This window comes from Theropithecus gelada, chromosome 8 (genome assembly GCF_003255815.1).
Source record: "Theropithecus gelada isolate Dixy chromosome 8, Tgel_1.0, whole genome shotgun sequence".
Classification (NCBI taxonomy): domain Eukaryota; kingdom Metazoa; phylum Chordata; class Mammalia; order Primates; family Cercopithecidae; genus Theropithecus; species Theropithecus gelada.
The window spans coordinates 118822609-118838026 of record NC_037676.1 but is presented as its reverse complement, the minus strand read 5'-3'; the positions used below and the strand labels follow the sequence as shown (position 1 = coordinate 118838026).

General features: G+C 39.4%; 1 protein-coding gene across 2 annotated transcripts in view; it reads left to right on the top strand.

Annotated features, from left to right (window-relative positions):
• Positions 1-6555, top strand: part of EIF3H (eukaryotic translation initiation factor 3 subunit H) — a 122931-nt gene extending 116376 nt beyond the window's left edge. For both annotated transcript variants that reach the window (XM_025393666.1, XM_025393667.1), the window contains 3 exons: positions 2454-2574; positions 4771-4903; positions 6273-6555. In XM_025393666.1, coding sequence (XP_025249451.1) covers positions 2454-2574; positions 4771-4903; positions 6273-6370 — 352 coding nt within the window. In that variant the 3' untranslated portion in view covers positions 6371-6555. The remainder of the gene's footprint in view (positions 1-2453; positions 2575-4770; positions 4904-6272) is intronic.
• Positions 6556-15418: the final 8863 nt, after the last annotated feature.

Genomic DNA, 15418 nt, shown 5'->3' with positions numbered 1-15418 from the left:
CACAATGTTGTTCAACCATTACTAGCTCTAGAACATTCTCATCACCCTGAACAGGAACCCAAACCCATTAAGCTGTCATTCCCATTCCCCTAAGTCCTGGCAGCCTCTAGTCACTTTCTATCTGTACAGATTTGCCAATTCTGTATATTTTATAAAACAGAGTCCTGGCCAGGAGCAGTGGCTCATGTCTGTAATCCCAGCACTTCGGGAAGCCGAGGTGGGAGGATCTCTTGAGGTCAGAAGTTCCTGGCGAAACCCCATCTCTATTGAAAATAGAAAAAATCTAGCCAGGTGTGGTGGCACATACCTGTAGTCCCAGCTACTCGAGAGGCTGAGGCACAAGAATTGCTTGAGCCCGGGAGGTGAAGGTCGCCCCACTGCACTCCAGCCTGGATGATGAGTGAAACTGTCTCCAAAAAAAAAAAAAAAAAAAAGTTTATCTACCTTCTTTCCCATAGCAGATGTTTTCAAGGTTCATCCATGTTGTGGGGTGTATCAGTACTTTATTCATTTTTAAGGCCAAATAACATTCTACTGTATGGATGTATAATATTCATCATTTGATGGAATTTTACATTGTTTCTAGTTTTGACTATTAAGAATAATGTAGCTATTAACATACATGTATAAGTTTTTGTGTGAGTATATATTTTTAATTCCCTAGGGTATATACATATTCATAGGGTATATTCGTGAGAGTGGAATTGCTGGGTTATTTGGTAATTTGGTTTAGCTTTTTGAGGAACCACCAAACTGTTTTCCACAGTAGCTGTATCACTTTACCTTCCCACCCCAGTGTATGAGTGTTTTCATTTTTCCACATCCTCGCCAACACCCTACAGTAGACTTTTAACTAACCTCCTGGTTTCTCCTCTCCAGTCTATTTGCATAGCAGCAAAATGATCATTTTAAAATTTAAGCAAAATGTGTCATAAACATGTGCAACTCCAGGGTATCATTAACATTGCAGTTGTGAGGTCTCATTCACAGCAAACTACATTGCTGGGGAGCTGTATGGTGCTAATGAGCTTCCCACATGTGCTTGTCTGGTCTTCCTGACCCAATCACTGTGCTCTAGCCATGCCAGGCCTCTTCTTGTTATCAAATCTGCCTAATTCTTGCTCATCTCAGGCATTCAGGACTTGTACTTTCTTTTGCTTAGAATATTTTTGGCATAGCTGGCTCATCTTTCACTTTCAGTCTGTCATCTCCTCAAAGAGATATTCTGATTGTGCTATCTAAAGTAAGTGTCTCTTCACCTACCCCTTCTCTTTCTCCTCCATCCCTAATCAGTTATAAGATCAATGAAGATACAGAACATGTAATGTATGTCTTATTCACTGTTGTCTCCCTGTTTTCTAGTACTAAGGCTGGCACATAATAGGAGTTTAGTAAATATCTCTTGGCAGTTAATGAATGGGCACTACTCTTTTTTTTTTTTTTTTTTTGAGACGGAGTCTCGCTGTGTCGCCCAGGCTGGAGTGCAGTGGCGCGATCTCGGCTCACTGCAAGCTCCGCCTCCCGGGTTCACGCCATTCTCCCGCCTCAGCCTCCGAGTAGCTGGGACTACAGGCGCGCACCACCAGGCCCCGCTAGTTTTTTGTATTTTTAGTAGAGACGGGGTTTCACCATGTTAGCCAGGATGGTCTCGATCTCCTGACCTCGTGATCCGCCCGTCTCGGCCTCCCAAAGTGCTGGGATTACAGGCTTGAGCCACCGCGCCCGGCCTGGGCACTACTCTTTAGAAGCTCGCTATTTTAAAAATATAGTAGCTGTCCAGGCGTTACCATGGTAGGAGGTAAGTTGCAGGCAGAAATCAATGAATATGCTGGTCATTGTGTCAGTCATTACATCACTTTATAAAGCGATGTTGGTAACTGAGCTGCAATAGAAATTTCTGGAGAGAATAAGAAATATGAAAGACTGTACTACAGATTCTGGGAAAGGTAAGAGGAAAGGAGCCTGTTCATCAGGTTTTGTAGAATAAAGGTTGCCATTGCTCATTTAAAACCTTCTAGATAGAGAAATCATGTGCCAGATGTCATAATCTGTATGGTTCTTTCCTGTAACTACTGATTTAAATGTTATGGAATGCATTTGGGCAGGGGTAAGTTAATGAAAAGAGTTTGGGAATACTGAACTTGGTGTAAGAAATATGTATTATAGATGGCTCACTAAGTATGTTTCACAGTTCCTACCCTCACATACCTATGCTCTCTCAATAAGAAACTCAGCTATTTCAGGTATCCCTGAGATTATAGTTGGAAGTTCGGTATGGAAAGTTTAGTAACAAGTTGACTCAGATTTTTTCCTCTGCCCTTGCTCTTATGCATATGTGTGCTCTCATTCTTTTAGCAAAAGCCAGTTCAAGTTCATATCTTAAAACTGTTTAGAGCAGTAGCAAAGCTATAACTTAAAGTAAGACCTGTCAGTATGTTTACTTTACATTTCAGCAATCATTTGGGGAAGAATCTACAGTTGCTGATGGACAGAGTGGATGAAATGAGCCAAGATATAGTTAAATACAACACATACATGAGGAATACTAGTAAACAACAGCAGCAGAAACATCAGGTTGGTATTGTGGAAAAATTCAACAAACATGTATTTCTAAGTTTCATGTATTTCAAGAGTCATGTTCAAAATGGCCTAAATTATCTTTGATAAAGCACTGACTGTTAGCTAGTTACTCTATATTATATTTTTAAAAGATTATTATTTATATGGCATGTTTGTAACATGTTATTTACATGTTATACTTAAACATACCTGTGTTAAAAAGAGCTATTATATTAAACTCAGATTGTAATGCCAAGGTTGTGCAAATAAGAGGTACATTTATTGAGAAAATCAGAAGCAAAGAGATTCCAGAATGTCACAGCTCATTTCTTTACTAACTATAATTGGTATGGCAGTGGCTCATTGCGGCATAGTTAGCAATCTTCAGTTCATTTAAAAAACTGAGCAATTGTGATTAAGAGCAAGCAATTTTGATAGGAAATAATAGACCAACTGCTGTGAAGTAGATAGTATAATACAGACAAAAATCCTGGAATTATCTGAATATTCTCATATGCACACATCTATGGCTGTGGCCATTTAACCTTTATTCATATTGCCTGCAGGCCACATGATTTTCACAGTTCCTGGAATATTGTATTTGGACTATACTGCTCTAAAGTGTTCTTAGCATTTGATTCATAGATAAGTTGATTCCAGAATGTTTATCTGTGAAAGTAGTATTTATATATGACTACTCTGTTCATTACAATGTACTTTAAACAGAGCGTTGTTAAATATAGAATTCTAAGTGCAACTAAGTGATTCTGAGAATGTTGTATTTAAATTTTTTCTTAATATCAGAGTTCATATATAATATATAGTGAAATTTAAAGTACTTTGTTTCTGCCAGCTTAGAATTGAGAAAACATATGTAAATCAGTATATCTATATATATATATATATATATTTTTTTTTAACTGAAAAGATGGGAGTGGTTACAAATGTCTGATAAACTGAGGAGGAAAACAATCATCTCAGCTGGATTTCATTTTCCTGCTGGTTTTTCCTGTAGGTGAAGGACTCACCCAGGGTATCAAATTGAATATTTGTTTCCTATGAGTACCCCATAATGAATACAGGAATCTTCACAAAGCAAGTTACTTTCCTTCACTAGAAAGAATTGTTTCCCTTGATTTTCTTAGGAATCCAAAGACTAAATTTTTACTAGCCCACCTTGGTTTCTCATTACCTGACATTTTAAGGTTGTGTATGGGATATTATGTGTTTCACTGTTGCGAGCAGTCGTAGCTATTAGCTCTTATTGTAGTTGATCTATAAGTTTATAGTAAAAGTTTATATATATCCCTACTTTCTCTTCAGCGAATCATAGGAATCCAGAGTTTGAAAGTATTTGAAGCATTATCTGAGCTATTAATAGTATCCATCCTTAGCTATGGAGCTAAGGTACAGACGATTATCTGTTAAGAGTAGTAACAATAGGCCAGGAGTGGTGGCTCTTGCCTGTAATCCCAGCACTTTGGGAGGTTGAGGCGGGTGGATCATGAAGTCAGGAATTCAAGACCAGCCTAGCCAACATAGTGAAACCTCATCTCTACCAAAAATACAAAAATTAGCCGGGTGTGGTGGTGGGCGCCTGTAAACCCAACTACTAGGGAGACTGAGGCAGGAAAATTGCTTGAACCTGGGAGGCGGAGGTTGCAGTGAGCCAAGATTGTGCCACTATCCTCCAGCCTGGGTGACAGAGTGAGACTCTGTCAAAAAAAAAAAAAAAAAGAAAAAGTTGTAACAGTAGTGAACATAGCAGTCTGTATTGTTATTTTAGGTCAATAGGAGTAAAGGTGAAAGAATTTCCAGTGTGGTAGTTCATTACTTAGTCATTAAAATTAGGATGAATCATTTATTACCCCATTGTCATAAATGGTAAAGAAATTCCGTTTACCTTACTAATCATGAGCTTTCCCTTTAAGCCCCCTGTTACTTACATAACTAGTTTTGTTTTCTGAATCATTAGTTATAGACTCTTAGAGCTCAGAGTGAAAACTCTAGACACTAGAGTTTTCAGCAAAGGAATTTTCTTCTACTATTGGCGTATTTAACTTCTTACACGTAAGTTACCAAATGTTGCCACTGATAAAAACTGAGGTTGTAATTCAGAGCAGTAGGGTTCTGTTGGTTGTGTAGCGGAAGGACATCTTTTTTTTTCTCCTAGAAGAAATATAACCAAATCATTTTCCCTTTGAATTTCAGTATCAGCAGCGTCGCCAGCAAGAGAATATGCAGCGCCAGAGCCGAGGAGAACCCCCGCTCCCTGAGGAGGACCTGTCCAAACTCTTCAAACCGCCACAGCCCCCTGCCAGGATGGACTCGCTGCTCATTGCAGGTATTGTTGCCCCGTGCAAAACCTGGCTGGTTTTGTTCGTTTCTCAGGAAGCAGAAGACAGTGAGAAATTTACAAACAGAAAAGCACACCATAAAAGCTAGTATATTTGCAATAGTTGCAGGATGAATTTGAGTCTAGCACCTGTAATATCTGAAATCTAAGAACTTGTAAGAGTTTGTTATTTTGTCCAGATCCTTTCAGTGCTTCACTCCATGTTTCTAAACATTTTTGAGATGGCATTATAAACTTTGTAAAATGAGTCCCTTTTCAGGGAAAGCCAGAAAAATTGTTTACAGTCTTAATGCAGAAGATCACTTAGCTCAGGCCTCTTACTATTCCTCTTCCAGCCCTGCCCTGTACAGTTGGTACTTGACTTGAATTTAGGAAATTATTTCCCTTATTTGGACTTAAATTGTGGCAGCACGGATATATTTCTGGATGAACTTTTTCTGGTTATACTTAATGTTTAATACCACCTTTAAGCAGTAGAGGTCCTGTGTCCTGTGCTAGGACTCGATTTTGAATATATGGCATTCATGCCCTTATTTGGCTATAATCTTATAGAAATGCTAAATGCCATTTGATTCAATCAGATACTTAACCTGTGAGAAGATTTTATCAAAGTGAAAATCCTACTCAAAAGCTCATTGGCAGTTTCTCAGTTCTATTGATGCGTTTGTAATGTGGGAGGAAATTCCAAATTCCTTAACATTTTCTAGTGTACATACAAATTAAATTTGGAAATGAGACACAATTCCTTCCCAAAGGTCCAATTCAAACAGAATTGAAATCCTTATATTTTGAAGAAGTGTGTAACTGATGCAACTGTTGGATGGATTAGATCATTAAAGACATAAAAAACAATAATGGAGCCCTTTCTTCAAGTGAACTCTCTACTCCTACTCTGTCTTGACTCATAGGAAAACTCCTTAACATTCTCAAAGCACAAACTGAAAACTTAACCATACTTGTTCACATCTGGGTCCAGTGGGTCTGGCTGGTTTGCAGCTCTGTGATGTATTGTTAGTATCTCCTTTCTATCTGTGAAGGCTAGTCAATGCTGTTTTCTCAGTTGTACAGCATTGGTTTGATCTACTTAGTCAGTCCTTTTGACTGACAGCTCTTATGTCCTTAGGGCTGATAAGCTTTTGAGGAGTAGTTTCTCTTTATTCTCCATGTAATTAAGAGTGGACAGTAGCTTATTTTCAAAAGAACTTGTATTTCTTATCCCTTATGGAAAAATAAACTCTGGATTCAAAACAATATACAGGTGATTCTGTTTTATGCTGATTTTTCTGTTCGACTAGCTTTCTGGATCATTTTACAATTTGTGGAACATTATGGCTCTATCTCTTTCTCACATGTGCAGGCCAGATAAATACTTACTGCCAGAACATCAAGGAGTTCACTGCCCAAAACTTAGGCAAGCTCTTCATGGCCCAGGCTCTTCAAGAATACAACAACTAAGAAAAGGAAGTTTCCAGAAAAGAAGTTGACATGAACTCTTGAAATCACACCAGGGCAACTCTTGGAAGAAATATATTTGCATATTGAAAAGCACAGAGGATTTCTTTAGTGTCATTGCCGATTTTGGCTCTAACAGTGTCTTTCTAGCCGTAATAAAATAAAACAAAATCTTGACTGCTTGCTCATTTGATTTTAGATGTATTTTCTCTTTTTCTCTAGCTTACTTTTGTTTGCTTATACTTAATTTCTGAAAGCTAAAACAAGCCTTGACCAGAAGTTTCACCACTTTTGCTGCCTCTCAGGTGCCACCTTTCAATCCACTTCTCCCAACTACTTATCCCAGCTCCTGACTCAGAGACCCTGGCACCTATTGTGAATTTTTTTTTTTTTTGAATTTTTATACTTCGCTGCTCCCAAATGAGCACCCCAAGAGATGTCCACGCTTCCTGTACTTGCCCAGGAATTCCTTGTCTCCGGACCTGGAATCACCTGGCGTAATTCCGGTCATTCTGCCTTTTCATTTCTGCAGGTGATGGTCAACCAGTCTCCGTACTCATAGGCCATGGGACACAAGATATATTTTTTTTAAAGACAGGGTCTCACTTTGTCTCTCGGGCTGGAGTGTAGTGGCGTGATCTCAGCTCGCTGCAACCTCCGCCTTCTGAGTTCAAGCGATTCTCCCACTTCAGCCTCCAGAGTAGCTGGGACTACAGGCATGTGCCACCACGCCTGGCTAATTTTTGTATTTTTAGTAGAGATGGGATTTCACCATGTTGGCCAGGCTGGTCTGCATCTCCTGACCTCAAGTGATTCGCCTGCTTCTGTCTCCCAAAGTGCTGGGATTATAGGCATGAATCACCACTCCCAGACAGGACACAGAAATTTTAACGAAAAGAATCATGTCACCGCAAGTAAACTTCATTTTGTTTATATTATTTAGGACTTCACATTTGTCTTCCCAAACCATGAAATATAATTCTGCTAACAGCAAGTGTTGTGAATGAGGAATGAGGAATTAGGAGACTAGTAGTACACTGGGAAAAATATATTTTAGTAATTTTTCTATTTTAAAGATTATCACAGATTTTGCTGTTTGTGCACCGCCAAATCAGTGAGACCTGCCAGCTGGTGGTGGTGTGCCTTTGAGAATTTTAGATGACGGTCCCCTAGGAGGGTTATCAAAAAAGGAGATGGGTGAAAGATCAGGAGAGTCGAGAAATCCATTTTTTGGACAACATTGTTTTGAAGGCACTACTGGGGCTCTAGGATCAGGCAGCCAGATTGAAACCTGGCTCCTCCTTTTCATGAGTTACTTAACCTCCCTGGCCCTCATTTTTTGTCAACCAGATGAGATGAGAAATGGGAGCAGGTCTCTTACCTCACAAGGTAGCTGCGAGTGTTGAAGACGTTTGTTGGGAGCTGGGGTGAAGTGTGCAGAACTCTGGTTGGTATGCGGCAGCCACTCAGCATGTATTTATGATGAGGGAGGCACTCTAGGCACCCTATCCAGGATATTGGGTTGTTAGCTGGGTTTTACTTTAAAAAGCTCAGGACCTAGAACATTCTAGAATCCAAGCACTTGCTCACATACATAATTATTTCTTTAGGATAATCTTTGATGTAGACTTGGAGTCAAAGGGTATGTAAAATGTCAGCCCTTGTACCTGTATTGCCAAATTGCCTTGAAGAGTTTCTGCTCTTTTGCCCTCCTACCCATGGTGATACCTTAAATTGGAGTCAACACAAATTTGAGGGTGACTATGTTAGACGGAAGGGATATATTAACAGGTAAAACTGACCATGGTCCCTGCCCTTGTGGAGTGTATGCTCTGTTGGTTCATTTCCTCTGCATTCTAATTTTCTAGACTTGGGATCTTACTGTGGAGTTAAACAAAGCACTCAAAGTAGCAAGCAAGCAAAATAAAAGCAAGGAAAATCAGTTTGAACATAACCTATGTATTTTTTAGGATGTAAGAGTCATTTAACTGAATCAATTCAACTATGTTGTTAGAGGTGTGATTTGTAAATTCTTTATGATTGTTTAGATTTCTATAACTTAATAACGTGAATACACACCTAATGAAAGAGTTCAGTAATTTTTGATTGGAGAATTAATCATAGTGGGAAAAACTGTTTAGGAAAACATGTCAGTGGAAATTAAATCGCCACAGTATGTAGTGTTAGGGAATAGCTTCTGTTCGGCATTTAATTTGAGTGCTGTATTCTGACATTTTTCAGGAACAAATACATGTGATTCATCTTCTATAAATATTTGCAGTTTCTTCAAGTTGAAATGAGAAAAGCCCGTAAATTGAGCACCAGGTCTAATAAATCATTCACTTACGCAAGAACAAAAAGACAGGAAAAGCTAGCATGTTAATCTAATGAAAAAATCAAATGTTAAAACACCAAGAAAATAGAAGATATTTGACATTAACTTTATAGTCATTGATGATAATCTATTAGTCATAACATTATTCTTAAAACCTGAAAGAATGCATTTCTGCTCCCAATGCATTATTCTTTTTAATATCAACTTAAACTAAAATAATTTTTTTACCTATTTTTGGAAGCTTGGAAATTGAGATGTGGTTATCTAATGTTAACCCAATTAAGAGAGCTTGGTGTGATTTCTCATATATAGCATCTAAATGTTTAAGTTTTAGTGTCTTCTAAAATATTATTACATTTTTCATACTATAGTTTTTTAACATCCTTTACAAAACTTGTATCAGCTTCACTTTCAAACCATGCTGGCATCAAACTCAGGTGTAGTAGTTTCAGAATGTTACAAAATAATTTTTTATTTTCATTAGAAACTCCATTTTTACAATAAACATTTCTCAACCAAATTAAGCATGTAATACACTCATTTTGAAAAAAAATTCTTACTGGGCATCTTTTTCTATGCTAGTTCTGTACTTTTAAAAATTCTCTCTCTCTCTTTTTTTTAATTTATCAAGTATTTATCAGATACCTACTATGTCAAGCACTCTTGATGTTCCAAAGCAGACAGGACACAGATTCTGCCTCTGAGCTTATTAATCAGCATATGACATGAAGTCATACAAGCCGATAGAGTATGAAGTCATAAGTGCCTTGGAGAGTGCTTTGGGCCATCTCAACAGAGGATCCTTCTGCAATTGGGGTGTACAGAAGGGGTGACAGTGGTTAGTAGTCATTGTGGTAAGAGGATAAAGATCTGAGTCTATTATTGAAAAGTGGTGACTCCCAAGTTGGAGTCAGAACCTCTCTGGATGGATTGGAAGAGGGGTTCATTTGACTCCAAATTACCTGAGACAGGGAGTGAGAAATGGGAAGCCAGAGCTGTTGGGAAATTACAGTTTGCTGGAGCAAACTGCTGTGGCCCAGTAGTTACTGCCTTGAGACTTCATTTTACATAAATAGACACTTCCCTGTAACGCACTTTGAGCCTGCTTGGCTCCACAGCTCCTGGCAGAACCTGAACTGGCTTTGCGTAAGCCTCAATGGTGATTTTAGGGATATAGTCCAGGTATGCAAGGAATGCTTTCTAAGTGCTATACCCCTGCTCCAATGTGGGGAGTTTGGGCCATTCGGTAGGAGTTTGGTGTTTCCCAGACATTGCTTTGTCTGAGTACCTGCATTCTTGTTCTTATCGGCTGTTAAGCCCTCACGTAGTTGCCATGTGATCAATTTATTAGACTCAAAATTTGATTTCTACACCATAGAATACCACTCTGCCATAAAAAAGAATGAAATAATGACTTTTACAACAACTCGGATGGCTCTGGAGGCCATTATTCTAAGTGAACCTGTGGGCACACGAAGAGTATAATGAACTTTGGAGACTCAGAAGGGAAGAGAGTAGGGGGGCGTGAGGGATAAAAACGGAATATTGGGTATAAAGTACACTGCTCAGGTGAAGGGTGCACTAAAATGTCAGACTTCACTATACGGATTACCCATGTAACCAAAAACCCCTTATACTCCCAAAAGCTATTGGCATTTTTTTTTTAAAGGCTAGCCTGGGTAGCATAGTAAAGACTGCATCTCTCTACATTTTTCTTTTCTTTTTTCTTGTTGAGAATCTCACTCAGTCACCCAGGCTGGAGCGTAGTGGGCACAATCACCGCTCACTGCCGCCTCGATCTCCCAGGCTCAGCTGATCCACCTCTGCCTCCCGAATAGCTGGAACCCTAGGCACATATCTTCACACCTGGCTAATTTTTTTGTGTGTTTTGTAGAGACGGAGTTTCGCCATGTTGCCCTGGCTGGTTTGGCTGCTTTCTTGGCTTCCTAAGGAGCTGGGATTACAGATGTGAGCCACTGCACCTATCCCTAAAAAATTTTTGATTCCATGAGATCAGATGTTGAGGCCAATTGCATTTTTGTATGAGTTAGGCAACCAATTTTCAATCTTTTCATTGAATCAATGGCAAGCAGTCTGCTACAGATTGAATACATCCTCAGAGTCTTACTAACTTGAGTATTCCCTGGAACCATCGTGAGTTGAGGGGATAGGAGATGGACTGCTGAATTCATGCTTATTCTAGGACTTGCTTGAAGTCTTTTAAAATAGGATTCAGGTACATGTTTGCTTTCTTTTCCTAAGCATTCCCCCCCCCCCCCCCCACCCCCAAAAATAGGTCTCATTGTCTGATGTTGTCTGCAAAGAAAATATATTCTCCTTTAATCCACAGATTACTGTTTTTACATTCGAACGAAAGTGAAGGACTCTACCACTTCTTCCTCAGACCCTTAACAATGCAGAATGGCCAGTTTCCAAGTGTCCTTGTTTAACGTTGATTGCAGTAGGAAAATACTGCTTCTGGCATTTGTGTCAACCTCAAGACAAACTCAGGTGTCACTTTTATTTCCCTCAGTAATATTTTATTTCATTGACCCTTCTTCAGGGCACAGCCATTTCTGGCATCTTCCATCTTCCTTTGTGGACATGGAAGCAAAGGATTTGTTTAACTTTCAGCAGTGTTTACCGCTTCTGACAGCAAATGGTCCTTGCCGTCTCTTCTTGGACTGTAGTCTCTCTTGCCAGTGTCTTACTTTGTGTGTACTGGAAACAGTTCTTATTTTGTCAAATCCCCTGGGTGATCTTTCTCTACCTTTGTTTATCTTGTCATTTGGCTTGCATTTACTTAACTCATTCCTAATTTCAATCTGCCTGTGATTCTTTAGTGTTGATTCTTGACCTCCATTTTGAGGTTTTAAAATTGCATTTTTTAATTTAAACAGTTTAAACAAATTAAACAAAGATTTAAATTTTTCCATGATCTAATCATGCATCTCTGAATGTCGTAATTCTCCAATCAGGCAAACAAGTGTCAACCTCATCTCCTAGATCACAATGGAGAAGGTCTATTTTTCCCTTTGATGCGTGCAGCTCCCATTATTGCTAATGAAAGGTCTTCATGTGCATTAAGGGGAAACTAGACCGCTAATGAGATACAGAGAGGAATTGCAGCTGATGATTTCTACTTCTAGCCCACTGTACTATAACAAATGCACACTCAGGAGGCAATGGGCCAAAGAAACCAAAATGCATGTGCTGCTTATATAAAATATCTCGCCTAGTCTTAATGTAGGTATTGTTTTGGCTTATAGTGTCTGATATTCCATACCTGCTGAAGGGGGCCCTCATTATGGAGGCAAAAGACCCAGGTACTTGGAGAAGAAAATGAGTAGACAAATTATATTTCAAGTAGCTTTTTAAGAGCAATCTCCAAATTAATATTTTACAGTTCACGAAGTACTTGCTCATGTATCTTCTCATTTGGAATTAGAGAAGAGTAAAATGCATTATGAAGCCAGTGCATTTGATACAGAAAATACTAAGGGTTTGAAACACGGTAACGGCCTAGGAATGATGAAACCAAACTTCAAAAAGGTTGTGATTGACTAAAGTTAACCCACCCCGAGGTGGCAGGACCCGGACTGGAGCTCAAGGCTTGGATGTCAGTGCCATCGTACTCTTACCAATATGTGGCACAACCTCCCTTCTCAACAGGACTGGAAAAATAGTTCTTGTTTCGAGATATCTTCCTATTTATGTGATATCATCTCTTCTGTGGTGAGTTACTCTCTCTCCTTCCTCACCAATTTCTGGGAACTGTTTCACCTCCTAATTCACCCTGATTCCAAGATTCACAGGATCCCAGTAGTGAGCTCCCGGTGTCTGTGTTTATAACTGGACCAAGCTGAACATCTGAGTCAGTTACCCTCTTCAGATAAACAACAATTAAGGGATGCTAGTGTCCATCCAGGCTCATTTCTTGAGTAGAGGTGGTCTAACCTCTTGACTACTTTGTAATTCAGGGCTGAGTAGCAGAGCACAGGGGAAGAATCAGCTGGAGCAAGAATAAAAGAATGTTGCCTGGGTTCCTAACACTGGCGTTTTCTGTTTCCAGTATCTTTCTGAGGCCTGTTTAGATTCTTGCCTTTGAACCTCATGAAAACATTTGAGTCTTCTTAATAACACTGCCTTTTTTTTTTTTCTTCAGCATGTAGGAATTGGTTTCTGTTGCTTTCAACCTAAAAAAAAAAGACAAAAAAAAGAAAACCTAACCCAACTCATGTAAATGCCAAGGCTTATTTGCTATTAGGCCTCAAAAGATTTTAGAAGGTGCAGCCTTAAGTGGGAATTGGAGAATAAAAGCTATTGTATTTTGCAAATATATTAACAGACCTTTAGAGCAAGAGAGGACCTAGCCCTATCTCTCTATGACCATTAATGCCCCCATTCACAGATGTGGAAGGAGGTACCAAGAGCTTTAAGTATTGTTTCCAAAATAGCCTATTCACCATTCTTTTGTACTGTTCTGTGCCTCAACATTTCCTGCAGAATGTTGTCCCTTATATGACTGAGGGTTTCTGTTTGCAAAGATGATCCCTGATGTACTCTGGAGTTGAAGTGTGTAGCATTTGGAGCTCAAGGGTAGCACATTGTCTCAGAAATGAACAAGGAGTTGGAGGCTAATTTAAAACATCTCACAACTCCCATCACCTTGACTGTTCCAGCTGGGAAGTGAATCGAAGAGGTGAGCTTTTGCTGCTTTGCTGGAGATTGGTATAAACAGGTGGTGGGTATTCTAAATTTGGTCTGAGATGAAAACATTTCAAGCAAACAAAATTAAGCTAGATTCTTTTGACAGTGAAGTATTTCTTTAGAGATGCAGATGTCAGTTTATTAGAGTACAAATCAGCATTGGAAAAATAATATTTGAGGTTGTGTGTCTTTAAAAGCTATCCCTGACCAAAAAGAAAAAAAAAACTTTGGAAAACTATATCTCACCTTTGCCTCTGGCTTCTAAACGTATGGTGATTTTGCAATGGTAATGTGAAGTCCCTCCCTCCCACTCCCAGACTTACGGAAGAAGGGAAAACTGGAGTAATTTGTTAGGAACAAAGACATTTGCATTTGTAATGTTCGTGTCATTCTGTTCATGCTTCTGTGAATTCACAAATGTACAGAAATTCAGAAATCATCTGGAGTAGGAGAGAGAGAAAGGGAAGGTGTTGATTTTGCATTTTGATGAATCCCTGATGTGGCAAATCTCAGATGACAATCTCCCATTTTGTATTGACGGACTGTAGCAATTTTGGGGTACTCTGCTGAGAAGTGATTAGAGGCTGGCAATGCAAAGCCTCTGTGAATTCCAAATATATTTGGTGTTAGCAGTAAATCATTGCTCCTGATTTAAAACACACTTGGACAAAAGGATTATCTTCTGCTGATGCTCTTACGTACTAGATGCTTGCGTTTCATTGCCTCTAGGAAAAGAAAGACTAGCCAGTCAACCAACAGGCCAGTCAACTAGCCAGTCAACCAACAGTCAACGCTTCTTTTCCATCTAAAGAAGCGTGTGTTGCATACTTTGGCAGTTCAGCCTTTCTGAATCTCTATCTCTGATTTGATGAGTGGGTTTTAGCTTTGCAAATGGAGCACACTGTAGGGGAAAGTAGAATTGCAAACTTACACTTTCAGAATGGTGATTGTTGTGGTGGTTCTTCTGTAGTGTTAGAGCACCTTTTGGTGTTCATTCAACAAACAAATGTGCCAAACACTGCTCAACACAGGGTGAAAAGGCAGTCAGTCCTGGCCCACATGGGACTTAACTAAGCGCGGTGGTTCCCAAAGTATAGTCCCTGGGTAGGCAGCATCTGCAAACTTGTTAGAAATGCAAATTTTCAGGCCTCAACCCAGACTTAACTGAATTAAGAGCTTTGAGGATGAAGCTTAACCAAGCACGTCTTCACCTGCACCCCAGGCGAGTCTATTGCTTGGTGAAGTTTGCTCTAGTATAGATGCTCCTTGACTTGAGGTGCAGTTACATCCAGATAAATCCATTGTAAGGGGAAAATATTGTATGTTAAAAATGGTTGAATACACCTAACCTACACCATAGCATAACCCAGCCTACCTTAAACATGCTCAGAACGCTTATATTATTAGCCTACAATTGGGCAAAATAACACAAAGCCTATTTTGTAATAAAGTGGTAAACATCTCATATGATTTGTTGAATACAATACACTGTATCTGTTGTTCACCTTGTGACTGGGTGGCTGATTGGGAGCTGTAACTTGGCTGCTGCTGCCAGCATCATGAAAAAGTATTACACTGCCTATTACTAGCCCAGAAAAAGATCAAAATTGAAAATTCAGGCTGGGTGCAGTGGTTCATGCCTTTACTCCCAGCACGTTGGGAGGCCAAGGCGGGAGGATTGCTTGAGCCCAGGATTTTGAGATCAACCTGGAAAACAGCGAGACCCTGCTTCTAAAAAAAAAAAAAAAAAAAAAAAAAAAAGAAAAGGCAACCATGAAACAAAATTTTACTGAATGTGCATTGCTTTTGTACCATCGTAAAGTTGAAAAATTGTAAGTTAAGCCATCCTAAGTCAGGAGTTGTCCATACAGTGGTTCCTGAATCTGACTGTATTGCCGAGGGAGTTTTTTTTTTTTGCTGTTTGTTTGTTTGTTTTTTGTTGTTGTTGTTTTGAGATGGAGTCTCTGTTGCCCAGGCTGGAGTGCAGTGGCATTATCTCAGCTCAC